A 24,076-nucleotide genomic window follows, 5' to 3' on the forward strand; every position below is an offset into this window, starting at 1 on the left:
TACGTAATATAAAACCTTAGGATTATTTTGAAAATTTTAAATAAATAAAAAATGCTAGATCATCATTCAATTTAGGAAGTTTAATGGCAAGAGAGATCAACAATTAACAAATTTAAGGTTGGATTAATAATTTCAAAAAAATATGAGAAATAAAGTAATAATTAAGTTATAATACAAGGAGACAACATAATTCTCCCTTTCTCTATTTTAGGTTGAAAGGGTTGCAATTTTTTTTTCTATGTAGATATCATAAATTCAGGAATATAATTGAGGATTTTATTAGAAAGATTAGGTAAAAAGGTTATCACTTTGTTTATTATTGAAGAAGTTTAACAAGCCTATCACTCTTGTTCAATTTCTTAATGTTTATGAAAAGAAAAAATTGACTTCTTGAAATTATTATATAAAAAAGAATTTCTTAATCCTAAAAAGTCACAATTTTTTTTATTATTTTTAAGAAAATGATAATAATAAATTTTTTTTTGGTGTTTGAGGTTCATCTGGAGCTTGTGCGCACCTCGATTACATCCTCGAGGGGAGCTTTGTAGTCTGCAAGGGTTGAACCCATGACCTATCTACTGAGAAGTATAGATCTTAATTACCACTCTACCAACCTGTATTGATAATAATTTTTTTTGTGAGCACTTGAGAGGGAGCTCTATCTTTTTACCTTTGACATCTAATTTTTTATTTAATTATTCTATTTAGCAAGACAAAATTATTATATTTATTTTTTTATTTATTAAATTAAAACTTAATTAATCCAACTCATTAGCCATCTCTACATGTTAACCTCACATGGCCTCTTTACACTACCTTGAATTTTGCTTGCCATAATAAAACCTCACATGGCATTACAACTAATTAAGGCTACGTTTGGAGGAAATAATTCGTCTTCTAGAATTCTTTTTTTTTAGAATTTCCTTGAGGTTTAGAAAATAGTCCACATTCATCTTCTTTATATATTTTATTTATTCAAATTTCTATAAAAAAATAGTTTTCAAAATGAAAAGATTCCCTTTAGATATCATGAGAGGATGGAACGTGAGCATAAACATCCAAACAGACCACAGTTTTATGAAATGTGAAACGAATATTTAAGCTGTCCAGCTCTAATTGTCTATTTGCATGATAAGCATATGTTGCCTTCAATGGCAAAATTGTAGTTTCAAGAATTTTTGAACAATGAATGCAGATGTGGTTTGAGTAACAACTGAAACTTCCAACATGTAAATTTTTGCCACGTGGATATTGATATCTGGGAAAAAGCTTGGGTCATGTTGTCAAGCTGAGATTTCGGCCGTTAGATTCGAAATCTCGACCGTTGAATTTCGACAGTCGATATCAAAATTTTGACCGAGATCTCAATCCAACCGCCTGAAATGCTTGGCTTAATGGTCATGCCTCGTTGTTATTGCGCATGACTCAAGCATGATCCTGAAATTTGACACTGAACCATAAAAATCTGTGGGTGGACCACTCCTAAACAAAACCAAACCACACATAGATCAACTCACTGATAAGACACAACTCAAAAGTGCGGAGCACAACATAACCGAAATGGACCCACACAACTAACCCTAGGACCCATAAGTATCATGGGATCAAACTACTTATTCCAATGAATGGATAACATTGTTACCATCAGATTGGTATCTGGTATTTTGATTCCGATCCAACGTTGCCCGAACCGGAAGTATCATACTGATCTCAAGTAGTGTAAAGCTTATGAATGAAACGGTTCATCTTTTTCCAGTGGCATTGCATGCGGGTTTGTAATGTTTTTCATGTTTAAACCACACGAGATCACAATGAGTGGATAGGAAAGATTGTTATAAAGTGAAGAGACTGAAGAAAAGAGCAAAAGAGCAAAACAAACAAACGAGAAGGAGCAGGAGCAGGAGCAGGAGATATCAAACCAAGAGATGATTGTGAAAGGCTCAGTCTTTTCTCGTTCTCTCTTGATACTTCTTTATTCTCTTTGTTGCTTTGTGGCTTTCGGACATGGAAAGCAATCAGATATTCTTCAGAGTTTTTTCATGAAGAAGTTGCAGAACAAAGCAGGTATAAACACAGAATTATCAACTCAAGAAAAGAAAGATATCTTCAGCGAGGTTCTTGCAGATCCTCAGGTTGGGTTGAAGGAGAAAGATAAGATTGATGTGTTGCCAGGACAGCCCACAGTAAATTTTTCTCAATATGGAGGATATGTTACTGTAAACAAAGCAGCTGGTAGAGCACTATACTATTATTTTGCGGAAGCTGTTAACAAGGATTCAAAGCCTCTCCTTCTTTGGCTTAATGGAGGTATTCTGATTTTTTTCTACTTGGATTCTTATTGTCATGTTCATGTCGTCTTCAATGGTTACAATTTCATTTTCTTAGAGTGGTTGAGATAGAAGGTGGGTAGGTTCTATTATTCCCAATAATTATGCTTTGATAAACTGTACCCATGTGGCTGTACTTCCACCATTCTATTTTTTTAAATCAAATTTCTGAAAAACCCAGTAAGAAAGGTTCCTGTAGTGTTCATTACATTCACTCAATCTGAAAAAAAATGCAGAACTCACATCACAATTGATCTGTGAAAACTTCCTAAACTTAATAAAATGTAACAGAGTATCAGGAAATCCTTTGATCTCTTGCAGGTCCAGGTTGTTCTTCTCTTGCATATGGAGCAATGGAGGAGCTTGGTCCCTTCCGAGTATACAGTGATGGACAAACACTCTACAGGAATCCATATGCATGGAATCAAGGTAAACTTTGAAATTTTTTATGATATACCCATAATTGTAATCTTAATTTGATCATGAGATAACCTGTGAAATACTGTTCTTATGTGTTCTTTAGTGGCCAATGTCCTCTTCTTGGAGTCGCCAGCCGGAGTTGGATTTTCGTATTCAAACACGACATCTGATTATGCAAACAGTGGAGACAAGAGCACCGCAACAGATAATTACGCGTTCTTGGTTAATTGGTTAGAAAGATTTCCAGAATATAAGACCAGAGATTTCTATATATCTGGAGAGAGTTATGCAGGTCATTATGTGCCCCAGCTTGCACATCTTGTTATCCAAGGGAACAAAGCTGCTAATAGAACTATTATCAATCTCAAAGGAATAATGGTATAATTAACATTAATGATTACCTCTTCTTCTCAGTTCCTTTATGATATGATGGAAACTTGACTTGCTTTAATTGAATTATCTCTTCTCTCTTGTAACTTACACAATCATAATTAAGGTTTGTTGCTCAACTTTTTTTTTTAATTGTTAAACTTTCTCTTTCATGTTTATTTCAGATTGGAAATGCTGTGATTAATGATGAAACTGACAATGAGGGCATGATTGAGTACTTCTGGACCCATGCTCTCATTTCTGATCAGGCTTACTATTTAATCAAGAGATACTGTGATTTCTCCCCAACAGCAATATCACAGAGCAGCCAGTGCACACAGGGAGCTAATGAAGTCAATACAGATTTGAATTCTATTGATATCTACAACATCTATGGTCCCTTATGTTTCTCTTCCAATCTCACAATCCCAGCCAAGAAGGCCTCGGTATGCTCAATTGCTCAATTATGATTTTTTTTCCCGGGTGGATTGGGTTTTCATTCCCTGATGATGAATGATTTGTTGCAGGTTCTGAATTTTGATCCTTGCAGTGATAATTATGTATATGCTTATTTGAACCGTCCTGATGTTCAGAAGGCTCTACATGCTAATGTCACCAAACTTAGCCATGATTGGGAACCTTGCAGGTGTGTGGAGCATTTAAAAGAAGAAGATGAAACGATTTAGTTAATTTCTTATATGAATTTTTTTGGGTTTGATTAGGGATTAATGTAAATTGCAGTAATTTAATCACTTGGAACGATAGCCCATCGACGGTACTTCCTCTCTTGACTGAAGCCATGGCTAGCGGAGTTCGAGTTTTGGTTTACAGGTAAGTCCACATTCTTAACTCAAGTTTAATGAGATTGATTAGTTTAAATACTTGAATTATTCAAAAACTAAGATGTGCTTATTGGACTAAATGAATGCAGTGGAGACATAGATGGAAGGGTTCCAGTCACTTCAACCAGGTCATCTCTTAATAAGCTCAGGCTTTCAGTTAACACTTCCTGGTATCCTTGGTTCTTGAAAAATGAGGTAATTAATTAATTAACTTCTCCTTATTCAACATCTAGAAACTATTATTTTTCAGATCACAGCAAAACTTTTTACTAATTTGAACTCTTTGATCAAACTTTTCATCATTTGTAGGTTGGAGGATACACTTTCACATACAAGGGAGGCCTAACATTTGCTACAGTGAGAGGAGCAGGTCATGAAGTTCCAAGTTTCCAACCAGCAAGGGCACTTACTCTTGCCCAGTATTTCCTTCAAGGGGAGAAACTCCCCAGTTCATGAAATTTGTAGAAGACAATGCAATCTTAATTAATATTTTTATTTAATGATTTAATCCTTCCATGAACTATTTCTTCAGCAATTGTCCTCAAAATATTCTTTTCATGGCACTGTACGTCTTTCTTTGCAATTAACTTCCCCAGGGGCTCTATAAAGCAGAATTGTTTTTTCTGGTTATAGAATAGGAAAAATTATTAGTGCCACCTCTAGAATTACCCATTAAATTAATGCCATGACTTGAGTTATCTAATTTATCAATCAAACCTCCTACAGGGTGAAAATATATCGTAGACACCCCCTATTATTAGGAAATCATAGTTAAGTGCTGATGTAAACAATCTAAATGTTTCAAAAGGACAAGAATAACCTTAAAACGAAAAATCTTATGATTGACTTGTGTCTTTGTCTCTCTCTATTGTCTGCAACTTCGTCCTCTCCCTATCATAAATCCTCATAAATTTGGGAGATGTGGTTCATGCATGGAAAGTGTCTTTACATTCAAGATGTGGGGGTAACATTGGGAACAGACAAATAAAAACTAATTGAAAACTGATCATAGGGCTAGTAATAGGAGGTCTAACTGATATATTGGATAGCTCAAGGGGTGGCACTAATATTAGGAGATAATTTAGGAGGTGGCACTAAAATTTTTCCTATAGAATAACCAAAGAATCCCTTTGCATCAACTTACCATTGATACTTTGTTCCTTTTCCTTTTTTCTTTTGTGGTCCAACATATCAGATATCTTCCTCGGAGACAATTCAGACTCAAACAAAAATAACCAAGGCATGGATCGTGCTTGTGTAGTGCGTCTGATATGGTGGTGCTTGTGATGCCCACTATTGAATGCATGCCACATGGATTCGGTTAAATTCCAGTCGCTAAAAACACCATGTGCACATTTAACCAACGTAAATGAAACAAAACCCGTTTTTCTTTAAAATCAACTGAACCATGTTTCAAGCGGCTAAGATTTAATATAGTCCACATGGCGTGCATCCAACGGCGTGCACCATAGGCATCACTACGTCAGATGCACCACCACTCAAGCAAGATTCTCAAGGCATAGCTAATAAAGGGGAAATTTGTTTTAAGAAAACTACCTTTTAGGAACTTCATTGCTTAGATGAAATATAAGAGAATATAGGAAGATAGCAGTAGAGAGTTTAAGCTGGAAACAAAAGAACTATGATAGACGAGCTAACAACTTAACTAGTATTAGAGAACCCAATAAGAATATGGATGGATTTGAGAGAGGAAAGATGAATTGATAGAAGTGGAGAAAATAAGGAGAGAAGAGACAATTCTTAAGAGATCAATTTCTTTAGTACTTCTTTCCTCGTAATCTAGTTTTAAATTTAAGTGTGAACCATTGCAAAGAAATGTAGGGTAAATGAATTAACATCTGCTTTAGAATGCATCAAATAAACCCATATTCTTTTTTATAATTTGCGCCCCAAATCGCGCTCTGCAAACCCTAGCGTTGCCGCACTCTGAAGACACCAATCGTCGCCTCTCTCTGAGGTGGAGAGACTCCACGGCTCGATCCCCTGTTTTGCTCCCTTGCCGTCTCTATCCCTCTCTCCGCCTCTCGGTTCATTTTCTCCACCTCCACCCCCTGGTTTGCCCCTTGCCTTCTCTCTCCCTCACGCCGCCTCTCTATTCGTTTTCTCCACCTCCATCTACACCTCTGTTATACTCGCTTACCCCCCTCTCTCCCTCTCGCTACCTCTCCGTGAAGTTCCGGTTTGGAAAAAAAAAAAAAACTACAGCTAGCTTTTTCGGTTCACCACCTCTCTATCTCTGCATCTCTTCCATCTCCCACACTCAGTTTCTCATTCTCTCCGTCTCTCTCAGTTTCCCTCTTTTTCCCCTATCAGTGGAAGGTTTCCGGTTATTTGAGAAAGGAAAAAAAAAAAAATTCAGGTAGACGAGATCTGGTAGTGCATTCCGTAGGTCTGAAGGTTTTACGTTGGAGCTGGAAGTTTCTCCCATGGATATGGAAGCTTTGTTGGTGCGAGAGTCTCGTGTTGCTAGTCACCGTTGGTGTGTTTTCGCCGTGGCTGTTGTTTCCGCCCTTGTGGCGTGTTATCTTTCCACCCTTGTGGTGTGTTATCTTTCCGCCCGTGTGGCGTGTAATCTTTTTGCCCTTGTGGCGTTTTAATTTTCCGCCCTTGTGGCGTGTCTATGTCCGCCTGTGTGACGTGTCGCTTCTTTGGGTGTTTGTGATGGAGGATACGTATGTCGTTTCCTTGTGCTTAAGTGTTGTTTTGGTTGTTACAACCATTATTCTAAGGGCTTGGGTTCGACCCATTCCTTAGTCAGGATGACCTTGTCTATTACATGTATGACATTTGGTCAATTTCCATTTCTTGGTTCGGATCGAACCTTGTGTTTTGATGCATTTATCTTTTCTATTTCTGTTTTTCTTTTTGATGTGTCTGTATTTTCTTTTATATCCGAACCTTGTGTTTTGATGCATTTATCTTTTCTATTTCTGTTTTTCTTTTTGATGTGTCTGTATTTTCTTTTAAGTTCATGAATGAAGTTTTCCAGCTTCATACCCAAAAAAAAAAAAAAAAAAAACAATAATGAGAAAAAAATGCTTCAAAAAAAGAGATTTAATGCGAAAAGACCCCAAACCTCCAAATGGATCATTTCAAAACAGGATGTAGTAGTTACTGAACTTGGAAAAAAATGAAAAAGGGGATTGCTTTGTAACTAAGCCAACTGTGCAAGTACATTTATTAGAAAAAGAAATACAATAGTCAAGTTTGCGAAGGCACGTAGCAGTCATAGAACCTAGGTGACCAAGGCGCCAAGCCAAAGGTCAAAATGTGCTCCTAGAGATGTAATGAAAACAAATGAAGAGGCGGGGTTCATTTGTAGAAAATACAGGTCACTATGATTCTCACCCATCGCTAAAATTGTCCCCGACTATGGATTCTATACTACACAAGAATTAGGAGAAAAAAATAACTGAACAATTAGTTGAAGCAGTGAGTTGGTAAATAGAAAACAAATTAAACTTGAAAGCAGGGACCAAAAGAAAATTATGTAGTGTCAAGCTAGGAAATAAAGAAATGTTACCAATATGAGTCACTGGTACGAGAGTGCTTAGGACGTGTAACAGGATTCAGAAAAAAAAATGACATATTAGAGACAATATGATTGGTTGCACCGCAACCAAATGGGAAGTAGATGAACTGCTTGCAGGTGTTACCAATGGTTATCACATACATGACAAGGAGATAGTAATTATTCGATTTGACGTGATAATGAAAATGGCATCTTCAAAGCAGCTAGAGTGGTTAGAGCCAAAGTGACTCTAGCAAGCATTTGCCATCAAGCAAAAAAAAAAAAAAAAAAAAAAAAAAAAAAGAAGAAAGAAAAAACATATATTGATACCATGTTAATAATGGAATAAAATACTCACATTACCTAGACTATAAATGATCCCCAAGGAGGGTTTATAAACTAGAGTTGTTACCTATTATGTACAAAGGAGTTTAGGGGATAATATAATCTACACACAATTTTCACTTACATAGTTATATGGATTGCTTTGATCTAGGTGTGTAATGGATAACCGAAATTTGCTTTCGAATTCACATCCGCATCTGTTTAGGGGTATCCGAGTCTGTCTGATTATTAATAGGATGCGGATATGGTATACTCATTTCTTATCATTTATTATCCATCCGATTATAATTATCCGATTAAGTCACTTATTTAGATTTATTTTTCTTATTTTTTATAAAATCTTCACATGTGATATGTGACTACTTTTCTAGATTTTCTACTAAAATAACTATTAAAGTTGCTAAATTCTTAAATTTCAAACCTAGTCCTCACAAATAAAATGGTAAAGATGTAAACAGCTAGTCGAAAACTTGTATTCAATCTAAATTCATGCACACTTAAAAGAATCTATTTAATTAAATAACTATCCCATTATCATCCGAATCTGACTGAATCCATTCGAAAACCAAGAAGATATTATTCGAGTCCATCCTAATATAATAGGATGCAGATATGGTATTACCACTATCCGATCCGAATCCGGTCTATTTACACCCCTACTTTGATCCATATCTCTCTTGAATTCAAATTCAAATTCTATATGTGCCTGAAATCAAAATCAAATTCTTTCCATGTGTATTGATGCATGTCTTTTGAATTCAAATTCTCATCTTCGAAGAATACATGGAAATAATTTGAATATTCTCATCTTTGAAGAATACATGGAAAGAATTTGAATTCAAGAGATATTCATTAACACACATTTCAAATTCTTTCCATTGTGCAGTGATCCATATCTGTTGTATTAAATTCAGATTCCTCGCATTTGTGCTTAAATGAAACGGTTCATCTTTTACCAAAAATTAAAAAAAGGGTTCCCAGGGGGCACTGCATGTGGGTTTCTAATTTTATTTATTTATTTTTTGGGTAGAAAGAAGCTTTTATTAAGCTGTTTTTCATGTATAGACCGCAAGAGATTACATGAGTGGACAGGGAAATAATATTATAAAAATGAAAAGATCAAGAGAAGAACAAAAGAGTAAAACAAACTAAGGAGCAAAATCAGGACAAATCAAACGAAGAGATGATTGTGAAAGGTCCAACCTTTTTTCATTCTCTCGTGATACTTCTTTCTCTTCGTTGCTTTGTTGTTGTTGGGTATGGAAAGCAATCAGATGTTCTTCAAAGTTTTTTCATGAAGAAGTTGCAGAACAAAGAAGGCATGAACACAGAATTATTAACTCAAGAGAAGACAGATATCTTTAGGGAGGTTCTTGCAGATCCTCAGGATGGGTTGAAGGAGCAAGATAAGATCGAGAAGTTGCCAGGACAGCCCAAGGTTAATTTTTCACAATATGGAGGATATGTCACTGTAAACAAAGCAGCTGGTAGAGCACTTTACTACTATTTTGCAGAAGCAGTTAACAAGGATTCAAAGCCTCTCCTTCTATGGCTTAATGGAGGTATTCTGATTATCTCTTCTTGGATTCTTATTATCAAGTTCATGTCATCTTCAATGGTTACAATTTCATTTTCTTAGAGTGTTTGAGATGGTGGGTATGTTATACTATTCCTAATAGTGAATTGCGTTTCTGACACACTGTACCGTGTGGTTGTTCTTCCATCATTTTATTTTCTTAATCAAATTTCTCGAAAAGCCAGTTGTGAGGTTCCTATGGTGTTTCTTACAATCATTCAATCTGAAAAAATTGTTGAACCCAAATAACAGTTGATCAGGAAAAACTAAAAATGCATCAGGAGCATCTGCAACTTAATGCATGACTTGATCTTTGAGCTCTTGCAGGACCAGGCTGTTCTTCTCTTGGATATGGAGCAATGACGGAGCTTGGTCCCTTTAGGGTATACAGTGATGGAAAATCACTCTACAGCAATCCATATGCATGGAATCAAGGTATACTTTCATGTTTAAATAATAGCAACCATAATTGTAATCATCTTTGATCATGAAATGATCTGTAAATTAATACTGTTCTTGTGTGTTCTTTAGTGGCCAATGTTCTGTTCTTGGAGTCTCCGGCCGGAACTGGATTTTCATATTCAAACACAACATCTGATTATAAAAGCCATGGAGATATAAGAACCGCGACCGATAATTACGCGTTCTTGGTAAATTGGTTAGAAAGATTTCCAGAATATAAGACCAGAGATTTCTACATATCTGGAGAGAGTTATGCAGGTCATTTGGTGCCCCAGCTAGCACATCTCGTTATCCAAGGGAACAAAGCTGCTAATAGAACTATTATCAATCTCAAAGGAATAATGGTATAACTAACATTCTTGTCAATTCCTGTATGATATGATGGACACTTGACTTGCTTTCATTGAATTCTCTTGTCTTGTAACTCACACAATCATCATTAAGATTAGTTGCTTAACGTTTTTTTGATTAACCTTTCATATTTATTGCAGATTGGAAATGCAGTTATTAACCTTGAAACTGACGAGAAGGGCATGTATGAATACTTCTGGACCCATGCTCTCATTTCTGATCAGACTTACTATTTAATCAATAGATACTGTAACTTCTCTCAATCCCTATATGAAAAGTCGCAGAAAAGGCAGTGCACACAGGGTCTTGATGAAGTCGATATTTATTCTCTTAATATCTACAACATCTATGGTCCAATATGTTTCTCTTCCAATGTCACAATCCCAGCCAAGAAGGCCTCGGTATGCTCAATTGCTCAATTATGAAATTTTTTTTGGTGGATTGGATTTTCATTCCCTGATGATGAATGATTTGTTGCAGGTTCTGAATTTTGATCCTTGCAGTGATAATTATGTATATGCTTATTTGAACCGTCCTGATGTTCAAAAGGCTCTACATGCTAATGTCACCAAACTTAGCCATGATTGGGAACCTTGCAGGTGTGTGGAGCATTTAAAAGAAGAAGATGAAACGATTTAATTCATTTCATATATTTTCTATGAAATTTTTTGGGTTTGATTGGGGATTAATGTAAATTGCAGTAATTTAATCACTTGGAACGATAGCCCATCGACGATACTTCCTCTCTTGACTGAAGCCATGGCTAACGGAGTTCGAGTTTTGGTTTACAGGTAAGTCCACATTCTTAACTCAAGTTTAATGAGATTGATTAGTTTATATACTCGAATTATTCAAAAACTAAGATGTGCTTATTGGATTAAATGAATGCAGTGGAGACATAGATGGAAGGGTTCCAGTCACTTCAACCAGGTCATCTCTTAATAAGCTCAGGCTTTCAGTTAACACTTCCTGGTATCCTTGGTTCTTGAAAAATGAGGTAATTAATTAATTAACTTCTCCTTATTCAACATCTAGAAACTATTAATATTTTTCAGATCACAGCAAACCTTTTTACTAATTTGAACTCTTTGATCAAACTTTTCTAATGGGAAAGCTCTCCACCTTTCATCATTTGTAGGTTGGAGGATACACTTTCACATACAAGGGAGGCCTAACATTTGCTACAGTGAGAGGAGCAGGTCATGAAGTTCCAAGTTTCCAACCAGCAAGGGCACTTACTCTTGCCCAGTATTTCCTCCAAGGGGAGAAACTCCCCAGTTCATGAAATTTGTAGAAGACAATGCAATCTTAATTAATATTTTTATTTAATGATTTAATCCTTCCATGAACTATTTCTTCAGCAATTGTCCTCAAAATATTCTTTTCATGGCACTGTACGTCTTTCTTTGCAATTAACTTCCCCAGTGGCTCTATAAAGCAGAATTGTTTTTTCTGCTTATAGAATAGGAAAAATTATTAGTGCCACCTCTAGAATTACTCCTTAAATTAATGCCATGACTTGAGTTATCTAATTTATCAATCTAAACCTCCTACCGGGTGAAAATATATTGTAGACACCCCCTACTGTTAGGAAATCATAGTTAAGTGCTGATGTAAGCAAGCTAAATGTTTCAAAAGGACAAGAATAACCTTAAAACGAAAAATCTTATGCTCGACTTGTGTCTTTGTCTCTCTCTATTGTCTGCAACTTCTTCCTCTCCCTATCATAAATCCTCATAAATTTGGGAGATGTGGTTCATGCATGGAAATTGTCTTTACATTCAAAATGTGGAGTAATATTGGGAATAGATAAACAAAAAGGCTAGTAATAGGAGGTCTAACTGATATATTGGATAGCTCAAGGGGTGGCATTAATATTAGGAGATAATTTAGGAGGTGATACTAAAATTTTTCCTATAGAATAACCAAAGAATCCCTTTGCATCAACTTACCATCGATGCTCTGTTCCTTTTTCTTTTTTCTTTTATGGTCCAACATATCACATATCTTCCTTGGAGACGATTCAGACTCAAACAAAAATAACCAATGCATGGATTGTTGTTTTGTAGTGTGTCTGATATGGTGGTGCCTATGTTGTCCACCATTGAATGCATGCCGTGTGGATTTTGTTAAATTCCAGCCGCTCAAAACACCATGTGTACATTTTACCAACTTAAGTTAAACAAAATCAGTTTTTCTTTAAAATCAACTGAACCATGTTTCAAGCATCTAGGATTTAATATATATAGTCCACATGGCGTGCATCCGACGGTAATGGGCACCACAGACACCACGTCAGATGCACCACTCAAGTAAGATTCCCAAAGCATAGCAAATAAAAGGTAAATTTGTTTTAAGAAAACTACCTTTTAAGGAACTTCATTGCTTTGATGACATATAAGAGAATATAAGAAGATAGTAGTAGTGAGTTTAATCTGGAAACAAAACAACTATGACAGACAAGCCAACAACTTAAATACTATCAGAGAACCCAATATTAATATGGATGGATTTGAGAGAGCAAAGATGAATTGATAGAAGTGGAGAAAATGAGGAGAGGAGAGACAATTCTTAAGAGATCAATATTTTTAGTACTTCTTTCCTCGTAATCTAGTTTTAAATTTAGGTGTGAACCTGCAAAGAAATGTAGAGTAAAGGAATTAACATTTGCTTTAGAAAGCATCAAATAAACACATGTGCACCAATAATAGTCATCCACAATAGTGAGAAAAAATGCTCCAAAAAAAGAGATTTAATGCGAAAAAGACCCCAAACCACCAAATGGATAATTTCAAAACAGGATGTAGTAGTTACTGAACTTGGAAAAAAATGACAAACGGGATTGCTTTGTAACTAAGCCAACTGTGCAACTACATTTATTAGAAAAAGAAATACAATAGTCAAGTTTGCTAAGGCTCGTAGCACTAGCAGTCATGGAACCTAGGTGACCAAGGCGCCAATGCCAAAGGTCAAAATGTGCTCCTGGAGATGTAATGAAAACAAATGAAGAGGCCGGGTTCATTTTTAGAAAATACAGGTCACCATGATGCTCACCCATTGCTAAAATTGTCCCCGACTTTGGATTCTATACTACACAAGAATTAGGAGAAAAAAAATAACTGAACAGTTAGTTGAAGCAGTGAGTTGGTAAATAGAAATCAAATTAAACTTGAAAGCAGGGACCAAAAGAAAATTATGTAGCGTCAAGCTAGGAAATAAATAAATGTTACCAATATGAGTCACTGGTACGAGAGTGCTCAGGATGTGTAAACGGATCGGATTCGGATCGGATAGTTGTAGTTACCAAAACGAAGAAAAAAATCGGACATTCAGCCGGATTGGATGATAATCGGATAGTTATTTTCTTGATTATGCATGGCCATGAATCAAGGATTTAGGATGCAACCCCAACACACCACACCAAATGGAGGTTTCAAATTTAAGAATTTAACAACTTAGTAGTGATTTTACTAAAATCTAGAAAGTGTCACATCAAGTAAAAAATAGATCAAATAAGAGGACAATGGAGATAGTAATTTATTCGGTAATTTATCGACCTGATAATGAAAGATGACATCTTCAAAGCAGCTAGAGTGGTTAGAGCCAAAGTGACTCTAGCAGGCATTTGCCATGAAGAAAAAAAAAAAAACATAGAGACAAAAGATGGTTGCGGGCAGGTTAGACCAAATGGGAAAAAACATATATTGATACCATGTTAAGAATGGAGATAAAATGACGTGATAATGATGACCTAGACTATAAATGGTCGAGCCCAAGGAGGATTGATACCAAGTTAGAATGGTTACTCCGTTACCTATTACTTTCAAAGGAGTTTAGGGGATAATATAATCTACACACAATTTTCACTTACATAGTTATATGGATTGTTTGATCTAGGTGTGTAAATGGATAACCGAAATCTGCTTTTGAATTCACATCCGCATCCGTTTAGGGATATCCAAGTCAATCCGATTACTAATAGGATGCAGATATGGTATACCCCTTTCTTACTAATTATTATCCGTCCGATAAAATTATCCGATTAAGTTACTTATTAGATTTATTTTTTTCTTTTTTTATAAAATTTTCACTTGTGATATGTGACTATTTTTCTAGATTTTCTACTAAAATAGTTACCAAAGTTGCTAAATTCTTAAATTTCAAACCTAGTCCTCATAAATAAAATGGTAAAAATGTAAATAGCTAGTCGAAAACTTGTATTCATTCTATATTCATGCTCACTTAGCAGAATCTATTTAAGAAAATAACTATTCGATTATCATCCAAATCTTACTGAATCCATTCGAAAACCGAGAAGATATTATTTGAATCCTGTTTACATCCCTACAAAATCAAATTCTTTCCATGTGTATTGAATTCAAATTCTCATCTTCGAAGAATACATGGAAAGAATTTGAATTCAAGAGATATTCATTAACACACATTTCAAATTCTTTCCATTGTGCAGTGATCCATATCTGTTGAATTAAATTCAGACTCCTCGCATTTGTGCTTGCATGAAACGGTTCATCTTTTACCAAAAATAAAAAAAACGGTTCCCAGGGGCACTGCATGTGGGTTTCTAATGTTTTTCATGTTTAAACCGCACGAGACTACCATGAGTGGATAGGGAAAGATTATTATAAAATTGAAAAGATCAAGAAAAGAACAAAAGAGCAAACAAACTAAGGAGCAAAAGCAGGGACAAATCAAACGAAGAGATGATTTTGAAAGGTCCAACCTTTTTTCATTCTCTCTTGATACTTCTTTCTCTTCGTTGCTTTGTTGTTGTTGGGTATGGAAAGCAATCAGATGTTCTTCAAAGTTTTTTCATGAAGAAGTTGCAGAACAAAGCAGGCATGAACACAGAATTATTAACTCAAGAGAAGACAGATATCTTTAGGGAGGTTCTTGCAGATCCTCAGGATGGGTTGAAGGAGCAAGATAAGATTGAGAAGTTGCCAGGACAGCCCAAGGTTAATTTTTCACAATATGGAGGATATGTCACTGTAAACAAAGCAGCTGGTAGAGCACTTTACTACTATTTTGCAGAAGCAGTTAACAAGGATTCAAAGCCTCTCCTTCTATGGCTTAATGGAGGTATTCTGATTATCTCTTCTTGGATTCTTATTATCAAGATCATTTCATCTTCAATGGTTACAATTTCATATTCTTAGAGTGTTTGAGATGGTGGGTATGTTATACTATTCCTAATAGTTAATTGTGTTTCTGATACACTGTGTGTGGTTGTTCTTCGATCATTCTATTTTTTAAATCAAATTTCTGGAAAATCCAGTTGTGAAGGTTCCTATGGTGTTTCTTATAATCATTCAATCTGAAAAAATTGCTGAACCCAAATAACAGTTGATCAGGAAAAACTAAAAATGCATCAGGAGCATCTGCAACTTAATGCATGACTTGATCCTTGAGCTCTTGCAGGACCAGGCTGTTCTTCTCTTGGATATGGAGCAATGACGGAGCTTGGTCCCTTTAGGGTATACAGTGATGGAAAATCACTCTACAGCAATCCATATGCATGGAATCAAGGTATACTTTCATGTTTAAATAATAGCAACCACAATTGTAATCATCTTTGATCATGAAATGATCTGTAAATTACTACTGTTCTTGTGTGTTCTTTAGTGGCCAATGTTCTGTTCTTGGAATCTCCGGCCGGAACTGGATTTTCATATTCAAACACAACATCTGATTATAAAAGCCACGGAGATATAAGAACCGCGACCGATAATTACGCGTTCTTGGTTAATTGGTTAGAAAGATTTCCAGAATATAAGACCAGAGATTTCTACATATCTGGAGAGAGTTATGCAGGTCATTTGGTGCCCCAGCTAGCACATCTCGTTATCCAAGGGAACAAAGCTGCTAATAGAACTATTATCAATCTCAAAGGAATAATGGTATAACTTATAACATTCTTGTCAATTCCTTTATGATATGGTGGACTCTTTGACTTGCTTTAATTGAATTCTCTTGTCTTGTAACTTACACAATCATCATTAAGATTTGTTGCTTAACTTTTTTTACTTAACGTTTCATGTTTATTGCAGATTGGAAATGCAGTGATTAACCATGAAACTGACCAGAAGGGCATGTATGAGTACTTCTGGACCCATGCTCTCATTTCTGATCAGGCTTACTATTTAATCAACAGATACTGTAACTTCTCTCAATCCCTATATGAAAAGTCGCAGAAAAGGCAGTGCACACAGGGTCTTGATGAAGTCGATATTTATTCTCTTAATATCTACAACATCTATGGTCCAATATGTTTATCTTCCAATGTCACAATCCCAGCCAAGAATCCCTCGGTATGCTCAATTGCAAATTTCCCTCCATCTTTGATTGATTTTTCCTAATTTTCCTAATGAATTATTTCTTGCAGGTCTTGGATTTTGATCCTTGCAGTGCTAATTATGTATATGCTTATATGAACCGTCCGGATGTTCAAGAAGCTCTACATGCCAATGTCACCAGACTTAGCTTTGAGTGGGCACCTTGCAGGTTTGGAGCATTTAAATGAAGAAGATGGAATGATTTAATTAATCTCTTACATTCTCTATGAAAATTTGTTAAAGTTTGACTAAAGATTAATGTAAATTGCAGTGATGTAATAATTGGATGGAAGGATCGCCCATCCACGATACTTTCTCTCTTGTCGGAGGCCATGGCTAATGGAGTTCGAGTTTGGGTTTTCAGGCAAGTCATCGATATAGTCTTTAAGTTTAATGAGATTGATTAGTTCAAACTAAAATGTGTTTATCGGACTCAATGAATGCAGTGGAGACGTAGATGCAGTGGTTCCAGTTACATCAACCAGGTTATCTCTTAATAAGCTCAGACTTCCAGTCGAGACTTCATGGTATCCTTGGTTATTAAATAATGAGGTAATTAATTAACAGCAAATTAACCATTTTACTAATTTGAACTGTTTGATCAAATTTTTCTAATGGAAATGTTTGCCATTTTTCATCATTTATAGGTCGGAGGATACACTTTCACATACAAGGGTGACCTAACATTTGCTACAGTAATAGGAGCAGGTCATGAAGTTCCAAGTTTCCAACCAGCTAAGGCTCTTACTCTTGTCCAGTATTTCCTCAGAGGGGAGAAACTCCCTAGTAAATGAAACTTTTAGAAGACAATGCAATCTTAATAAATCTTTTATTTAATGATTTAACCCTTCCATGAACTATTAATTTCTTCAATGATTTTTTTTAAAAAATATTCTTTTAATGGGACTATATGTACTTCTTTGCAATTAAAATTTTCCAAGGGGCTTTATGAAGTTAAATCGTTTTTTTTTTTTTGGCTTATAGAATGGCAAAATATTCAGTGTCATCTCTGAGTTATGACCTAAAATTAGTTATACCCTTGAGTTTTCCATTATGTCAATCAATACTCTGTAGGGTGAAAATATATCAAAGCCACCCCCTACCGCAAGAAATTACAATTAAGCATTGATGTAAGCAAGTTAAATATTCCAAAAATGACAAAACAAACAAAATCTCTATGCTTGACTCTTTCTTTAAAGTCCCTATACTATCTGTGACTTCTTCTTCTCCCAATCATAAATTTTCATAATTAAAATTTGCGAGATATGGTTCATTGATAAAGTTTTTGAATTTGGGATGTGGGTAATATTAGAAATAAATAAATAAAAACTAACTGAAGACTAACAGTGTGAAAATAGGAGTCCGGATCACCTCCTTGTGGTGACGCTTTTTCACCGCACATTATGTGATGGCCATTTGGGGCTTGTTGATATTTTATCTTTGAATTAATTTATTATATTTGGACGTGGGTCTCACACAACATATGGTGAAAAAGCGTCCGGAAAGCACATAGTGCTTCCTCATGGGGAGGTGATTCAAGACTCTAGTAATAGGGGATCTGACTGATAAATTGAATAACTTAGAAAATGATATAAATATTAGGGCAAATTACATATAGACCCTTGGGATTTACAATCAATTACATCTACTACCTCTGGAAGGAAATCAATTACAAATACCCCTTTACTGTTATCTAGTAAAGCTAAATGATGATAATAATGATAAGGGGTATTTGTAATTAATTTCCTTTTAGAGATAGTAACTATAATTCATTGCGAATTCAGGGGGTGTATATGTAATTTGCCCTAAATATTGGAAAGTAAATCAGCGGCCTTTGGCAAGTGGGACAAATTGACCCAATACTACTCAATGGCTTCATGAGGTATTGTTGATGCCTCTTGGCTTTCATGCTCTCAGTGAAATTACTCCTTACAAAAAAAGAAGGAAAAAAATAAAAAATAAAAAAAATCAGGGGTTGACACTCAAAATTTCCCTATTGAATAAGCACCCCTCCCCCAAATCCCCACAAAAACAAATCCCCTTCGCGTCAACTTTTTTTTTTTTTTTTTGGTAAATAAGTTAAAGACTTCATTCATAAACTTGAAAGAGAATACAACAAATACACCAAACAAAAGATAGATGCATAAAATCACAAGGTTTAGTCCAAACCAAGGAGAGGAAATTGACCAAGCTGTTATACATGCAATATACAGGGTCAACTAGTCTAAGGGATGGGTCAAGCCCAATAAACCCTTAGAATAATGGTTGCAACAACCACAGTACCAATTAAGCATAATGGATACGATATACATATCCTCCACCAACGTTCGCGAAGACACACCAGAAAGGCGGAGATAGACACGCTACAAGGGCAGAGATACAACACACACGCCACAAGGGTGGAGACAAAACATGCCACAAGGGCGAAGACTCAGTTGTCGCGGTTGTGGCACCAATACTGGTGATAAGGACAGTGTGCGCGGCCAAAGCTCACATCAACCTCTTTTATTTTTATTTTTTTTTCTTAACTGGAAGCTTTTACCGGTTAGACAAAGAGAAACTGAAAGAAGAGAAACAAAGAGAGAGAGAAAACAGAGAGACAAGGAAGAAGAGGAGAAAGACAAGGAGAGGGAAACAAAAGATAGAGGCGGTGAGAGAAACGAAGAGAATGTAGGGAGAATAGAGGGAAACGGAGAAAGAAACAGGGAGAAGATTGGAAAGAAGATCGAAACAAAAGGGAAAAAAAGATGAGAAAGGAAACAGGAGAGATGAGGGAGATGCAGAGAAAGGCGGCTCAAGATGTGGCACCTTAGGTTTCTCCTTTTCGTTCGCAACTTGCAGAGCCCTGGTCTGATGGTCCTTGCACGGGCTAAAGAGTGTATTTCGCGTCAATTTATTATTCATAATTATTTTATTTTATTTTATTTTAATGGTCCAAGTGTCCAACACATCTCATATCCTCTCTGGCTAGGATTCAGACGCAAACAGAAATAACAATACCGCCGCTAATAAAGAGGAAGTTAATGTTCTAAGAAAATCACCTTTTAAGGAATTTCCTTTTTCAGATGAATTATAAGAGAATATAAGAGAGGGTCTGGTGAATCTTATGTGAAGCATTGAAATGAATCGAGAAGAATCTGTTTGTATATTCCAAAACCAATTAACGGGAAGACAGCGATAGAGAGTTTAAACTGAAAACAAAACAACTGACAGAAAAGCTGACAGTTATAAACAGTATCAGAGAACCCAATAAGAATAAGGGTCGATTTGAGAGAGCAAAGGTGAACCGCTAGAAGCCGGAAAGCAAAAATGGGGAGAGTAGAGATGGTTCTGAAGGGATCAATTTTTTTAGCGGTTCTTTCCTCTCTGATTTGCTTTGCTGCTGGGAAGAATGTGAGGCAATCGGATGCTCTTTACCATATTTTCAAGGAGAAATTGCTGAACAAAGCAAGCATCTACACAGAATTGTTTGTTGAAGATACTAAAACCTTGAATGAGAATGTGTTTCCTGTTTACACTCAGGAATCCTTGAAGGAGCAAGATAAGATTGAAAAGCTTCCAGGACAGCCTTCAGTTAATTTTTCTCAATATGGAGGTTATGTCACTGTAGAAAAATCGGCTGGTAGAGCAATGTATTACTACTTTGTCGAGGCTGATAGACACAAAGAAACAAAACCTCTCCTTCTTTGGCTTAATGGAGGTATAGTTTCATTTTCTATCTTCTCATGTTCATTATTTTCTGGGTTTTTAGTTCGAATGTTCTTCGTATTTTCTTTTTAGTTTCATCTCCGCGAGAAATAGAGGATGAGGGAAAGATCGATGAACTCAATTGCAACAACTGCACTGATTGTCTTTCCATGTTTATATTCCATGTATAGCTATTTAATTTGGATCCTTATCATTAGCAAGCAATACTGCTGATCTTCCATATTTGTAACCCATAAGCTTCTAATTGTATTCTTTTTATATCGTCTTGATGGGATTTTCGAGTATTCAAATGTGTGTTTAAACCATTTGCTTTTATGATATGTTTTATGCTTCTATTGTTTGTTGGGGACAGATTCACAAAGAAGATGACATACAATAAGGAATTTACCGTGGTTCAATAAAATTGCCCACATCCACCTGAGAAAATGGAAGATTTTTCACTATTTCTTGAAACCTCTATGCACCGCTCTCCATCTTACAAAGTGCTACCCTTGTGTTTCTTCTGGATTATCACACAAAGACAATATTTATATAGATACCCAATATTCTAATCCCCATAGAATTAGAAATCTAATCCTTATACAAGTAATTAACTCAGAACCCATTCCAACCATGATTACAGTCAAACCCCACAATATTATTGAATTTGGTAACCACTGTTAAGGATGTTCTGCAACAGCCACAATGCACAATTTAAGATCTTTTGATCTCTTACAGGTCCTGGTTGTTCATCACTTGCATTTGGAGCGATGGAGGAGCTTGGTCCCTTTCGGGTGTATAGTGATGGCAAAACACTCTATAAGAATCCATATGCATGGAATGGAGGTATAGCTTTCATGATGCAGTAATTTTGTATTTATCTTTGAGGATTTCTTATATATATTTCTGTTGCATATTCTTCAGTGGCCAATGTTCTGTTCTTGGAGTCTCCCGCTGGTGTAGGTTTTTCATATTCAAACACAACATCTGATTATGATACAGTCGGAGACAGGAGAACTGCGATCGATAATTATGTGTTCTTGCTTAATTGGTTAGAAAGGTTTCCAGAATACAAAACCAGGGATTTCTATATATCAGGAGAGAGTTATGCAGGCCATTTTGTGCCCCAGCTTGCAGATATCATAATCCAGAGAAACAAGATCCAAGGAAACAAGACATCAAATAGCAACATTATCAATCTTAAAGGGATAATTGTATGACTCTCTCTGTCTCTCCAACTTGTTTTTCTTCTTAGTTATTTATTCTAGTGTTTCAAGTTATTTATTCTAGTGAAACACTCACTACAATATTAGATTGAGACTTGCTTTAGATGAACAATCATCATCTAGGGTTTGCTGCTTACATTTTTGCTTTTCCATTTGATGTTTAACACAGATTGGAAATGCAGCTATCAATGATGAAACAGACACAAAAGGGATGTATGAATACCTTTGGACCCATGCTCTAATTTCTGATAAGGCCTACTATAATATCAAGAGATACTGTGATTCATCCTCAAATCCAGACTCACAAAACAGCCAGTGCAAAAATGCTGCTACTGAAGTTGATGCAGATCTTTTCGGCGTCCAAATCTACGACATCTATGCTCCATTCTGTTTCGCTTCTGATGTAACAGATAAGCCCATGAAGCCGTCGGTATGATTAAGGAACAATTCTCTGAAACCAACTTTATTCTTGCTGATCTATTAATGTAAGAATTGTATGTAATCATGATTCCATTTTCTTACCCTGATGGATGATTTGTTGCAGATCATGGATTTTGATCAATGTAGTGATAACTATGTAAAATATTATCTGAACCGTCCTGACGTTCAAGAAGCTCTACATGCCAATGTCACCAGACTTAACTATGTATGGTCAACTTGCAGGTCTGTGCAGCATTTGAAAAATAAATAATCTACTTGAGTTGATATGATTATTGTTTTCTCTTATTAGAAATTTGTATATTTGACTAGTGACTGTAAATCGCAGTCAAGTATTCACAGAGTGGAAGGATAGTGCATCCACGATTCTTCCCCTATTGAGGAATGCCATGGCAAATGGAATACGAGTTTGGGTGTTCAGGCAAGAACACACTTGCTTATTTTTCTGTTTAGGTTTTGGGTATGCTTTATTTTTCTTCTTTTCCTTCTCATGAAGTCATCAAAGCTAATGTGTTAGGTTGATTGAATGCATGCAGTGGTGATGTAGATGGAAGGGTTCCAGTGACTTCAAGCAGGTCATCTCTCAATACGCTTAAACTTGCTGTGAACAAAACATGGTATCCTTGGTTTCTACAACAACAGGTAACTAACTAACTGCTCCTTATTCAACTTCTACTGTTACAGTTAAGGGAAGTGCTTTTTTGGCTCATGAAGGCAAAGCATTTTATTAAATTTTAAGTTTAAATTCTGTGAGCAATTCATATTTTCGGAAACTGAACCACTAAAAGTCTTAATTGCCTTTGTTGTTTCCCAGAATATGGAACTTGCAGGGTACAGTATCGTATACAAGGGTGGCCTAACATTTGCTACAGTGAGAGGAGCAGGTCATGAGGTCCCAAGTTACCAGCCAAAGAGGGCACTTGCACTTATCAAGCATTTCCTTAGAGGGGAGAACCTCCCTGAAACTTCATAATAAAATGGAGAAAGCCATGCATGGCTGAACAGTGTTTAGATCCTCTTAATCAATACTTAAATAATATTAAACTTTGTGCCAAAATGTTATCTCGAATTCCAAAAAGAATCAAACTATCCTAAAGGATCACTATGCTCCATAAGAGCGATTCTTGTACTCACACGATTAGTCATGTGGCTCATACATCTCTACAATTGGCACGTTGTACGTCTCTACTAGAAGTAAAGCCTCCTACTTAGTGGGTACGTCATAACTTGTATAGATATTTGAAAAAGATGCCTTGAAAAAGGGAACTCCAAACGAACTTGCGAGGTAACCACACATACATATATGGATGAAGGATGTAAGATGCCATAAGGAACTATGATGCATTCTAGTGTACTAATCATGGCGGTCTCTATCTAGGTAAAAGTACATTAAGAATATCACGAATTGCCTATAGGCAGATCCATACTCCCACTAGCCCTTGATGGCTCCTTATTGTCCATTGGGCACCCAGGACCAAGGGTACAAGGATAGGTCACCACTCTCTCACCATGACCTAGGTTAAGGATAATAGGTTCATGACATCACTACCATTGATTTGAGATTGTGCGTATTAAGGAAGTACCCAACCATGCATAGGTCATCTACTTATCATAGTACTTACTGTCATGATAACTTTCCTCAAGCCAGCCACTCCTATTGATTTGGTATCCTTCCCAATTTAAGAATGTTGATCTTCACAACTCCTAACCTTCTGTTAGATGAACATCCCGCAACCCTATACTCACCTACATATAATATAGTAATGGGACTCCATGTCCCCTCACGACTCTTTGTTTGGCGCCCCACGAGCCAATCCTATACTATATGAACCTACCATGAATGATACATTGGTAGTACTATGTCTCGTCATGGCTCTCAATAGCTTGTTGGATGCCTACTAGTCACCTACAACTATCGTGGGTTGTTCACTTCAATACCCTTGATGAGAGGGTAGTAACTTTTAAAGGGTCCCTAATCATGCATCTAGACAATTATATATATAAATGCATATACACATCGACATGACATGCATGAGGTACCAAGGGCGATGGCCTAAACGACAAACCCCTTGTATATTCATAGATGTGGATGCAATATGTTAACTCCCGACCCAACATGCTTTCAATCATACAATAAGGAAAGAATCA

General features: G+C 36.1%; 4 protein-coding genes across 4 annotated transcripts; all 4 read left to right on the top strand.

The window, feature by feature from the left end:
* Positions 1-1,781: 1,781 nt before the first annotated feature.
* On the top strand, positions 1,782-4,587 carry LOC149001867 (serine carboxypeptidase-like 40). The gene is made up of 8 exons (XM_089136615.1): positions 1,782-2,307; positions 2,649-2,756; positions 2,851-3,125; positions 3,302-3,562; positions 3,644-3,762; positions 3,858-3,947; positions 4,048-4,153; positions 4,268-4,587. Exons 1-8 carry the CDS (start codon positions 1,926-1,928, stop codon positions 4,412-4,414), a joined length of 1,488 nt encoding a protein of 495 aa, XP_088992741.1. The 5' UTR covers positions 1,782-1,925; the 3' UTR covers positions 4,415-4,587.
* Positions 4,588-9,129: 4,542 nt separating this feature from the next.
* Positions 9,130-11,646, top strand: LOC149001868 (serine carboxypeptidase-like 40). Its single transcript, XM_089136867.1, has 8 exons — positions 9,130-9,397; positions 9,739-9,846; positions 9,943-10,217; positions 10,365-10,625; positions 10,705-10,823; positions 10,926-11,015; positions 11,116-11,221; positions 11,363-11,646. The coding sequence occupies exons 1-8, from the start codon at positions 9,130-9,132 to the stop codon at positions 11,507-11,509; spliced, it is 1,374 nt and encodes a 457-aa protein (XP_088992993.1). The 3' UTR covers positions 11,510-11,646.
* Positions 11,647-15,007: 3,361 nt separating this feature from the next.
* On the top strand, positions 15,008-17,371 carry LOC149001869 (serine carboxypeptidase-like 40). The gene is made up of 8 exons (XM_089138598.1): positions 15,008-15,324; positions 15,664-15,771; positions 15,868-16,142; positions 16,293-16,553; positions 16,628-16,746; positions 16,849-16,941; positions 17,024-17,129; positions 17,225-17,371. Exons 1-8 carry the CDS (start codon positions 15,057-15,059, stop codon positions 17,369-17,371), a joined length of 1,377 nt encoding a protein of 458 aa, XP_088994724.1. The 5' UTR covers positions 15,008-15,056.
* A 2,515-nt stretch (positions 17,372-19,886) lies between these two features.
* On the top strand, positions 19,887-22,901 carry LOC149001870 (serine carboxypeptidase-like 40). The gene is made up of 8 exons (XM_089136470.1): positions 19,887-20,277; positions 21,003-21,110; positions 21,189-21,478; positions 21,660-21,920; positions 22,035-22,153; positions 22,257-22,349; positions 22,465-22,570; positions 22,743-22,901. Exons 1-8 carry the CDS (start codon positions 19,887-19,889, stop codon positions 22,899-22,901), a joined length of 1,527 nt encoding a protein of 508 aa, XP_088992596.1.
* The last annotated feature ends 1,175 nt before the right edge of the window (positions 22,902-24,076 follow it).

The sequence above is a fragment of the Hakea prostrata genome, chromosome 10 (assembly GCF_041222555.1).
Source record: "Hakea prostrata isolate BN-2017 chromosome 10, UWA_Hpros_2, whole genome shotgun sequence".
In the NCBI taxonomy this organism is placed as follows: domain Eukaryota; kingdom Viridiplantae; phylum Streptophyta; class Magnoliopsida; order Proteales; family Proteaceae; genus Hakea; species Hakea prostrata.

What these genes read in the sequence shown, in the direction of transcription:
- LOC149001867 (XM_089136615.1), top strand. Translation starts at nt 1,926, where the DNA reads ATGATTGTGAAAGGCTCAGTCTTTTCTCGTTCTCTCTTGATACTTCTT. An exon ending in CCTTCTTTGGCTTAATGGAG is followed by an intron (nt 2,308 to 2,648) that starts GTATTCTGATTT and finishes GATCTCTTGCAG; the next exon opens with GTCCAGGTTGTTCTTCTCTT. An exon ending in CATGATTGGGAACCTTGCAG is followed by an intron (nt 3,763 to 3,857) that starts GTGTGTGGAGCA and finishes TGTAAATTGCAG; the next exon opens with TAATTTAATCACTTGGAACG.
- LOC149001868 (XM_089136867.1), top strand. Translation starts at nt 9,130, where the DNA reads ATGAAGAAGTTGCAGAACAAAGAAGGCATGAACACAGAATTATTAACT. An exon ending in CATGATTGGGAACCTTGCAG is followed by an intron (nt 10,824 to 10,925) that starts GTGTGTGGAGCA and finishes TGTAAATTGCAG; the next exon opens with TAATTTAATCACTTGGAACG. An exon ending in CTTGGTTCTTGAAAAATGAG is followed by an intron (nt 11,222 to 11,362) that starts GTAATTAATTAA and finishes CATCATTTGTAG; the next exon opens with GTTGGAGGATACACTTTCAC.
- LOC149001869 (XM_089138598.1), top strand. Translation starts at nt 15,057, where the DNA reads ATGAAGAAGTTGCAGAACAAAGCAGGCATGAACACAGAATTATTAACT. An exon ending in TCAATCTCAAAGGAATAATG is followed by an intron (nt 16,143 to 16,292) that starts GTATAACTTATA and finishes TGTTTATTGCAG; the next exon opens with ATTGGAAATGCAGTGATTAA. An exon ending in CTTGGTTATTAAATAATGAG is followed by an intron (nt 17,130 to 17,224) that starts GTAATTAATTAA and finishes CATCATTTATAG; the next exon opens with GTCGGAGGATACACTTTCAC.
- LOC149001870 (XM_089136470.1), top strand. Translation starts at nt 19,887, where the DNA reads ATGGGGAGAGTAGAGATGGTTCTGAAGGGATCAATTTTTTTAGCGGTT. An exon ending in ATAAGCCCATGAAGCCGTCG is followed by an intron (nt 21,921 to 22,034) that starts GTATGATTAAGG and finishes GATTTGTTGCAG; the next exon opens with ATCATGGATTTTGATCAATG. An exon ending in ATACGAGTTTGGGTGTTCAG is followed by an intron (nt 22,350 to 22,464) that starts GCAAGAACACAC and finishes GAATGCATGCAG; the next exon opens with TGGTGATGTAGATGGAAGGG.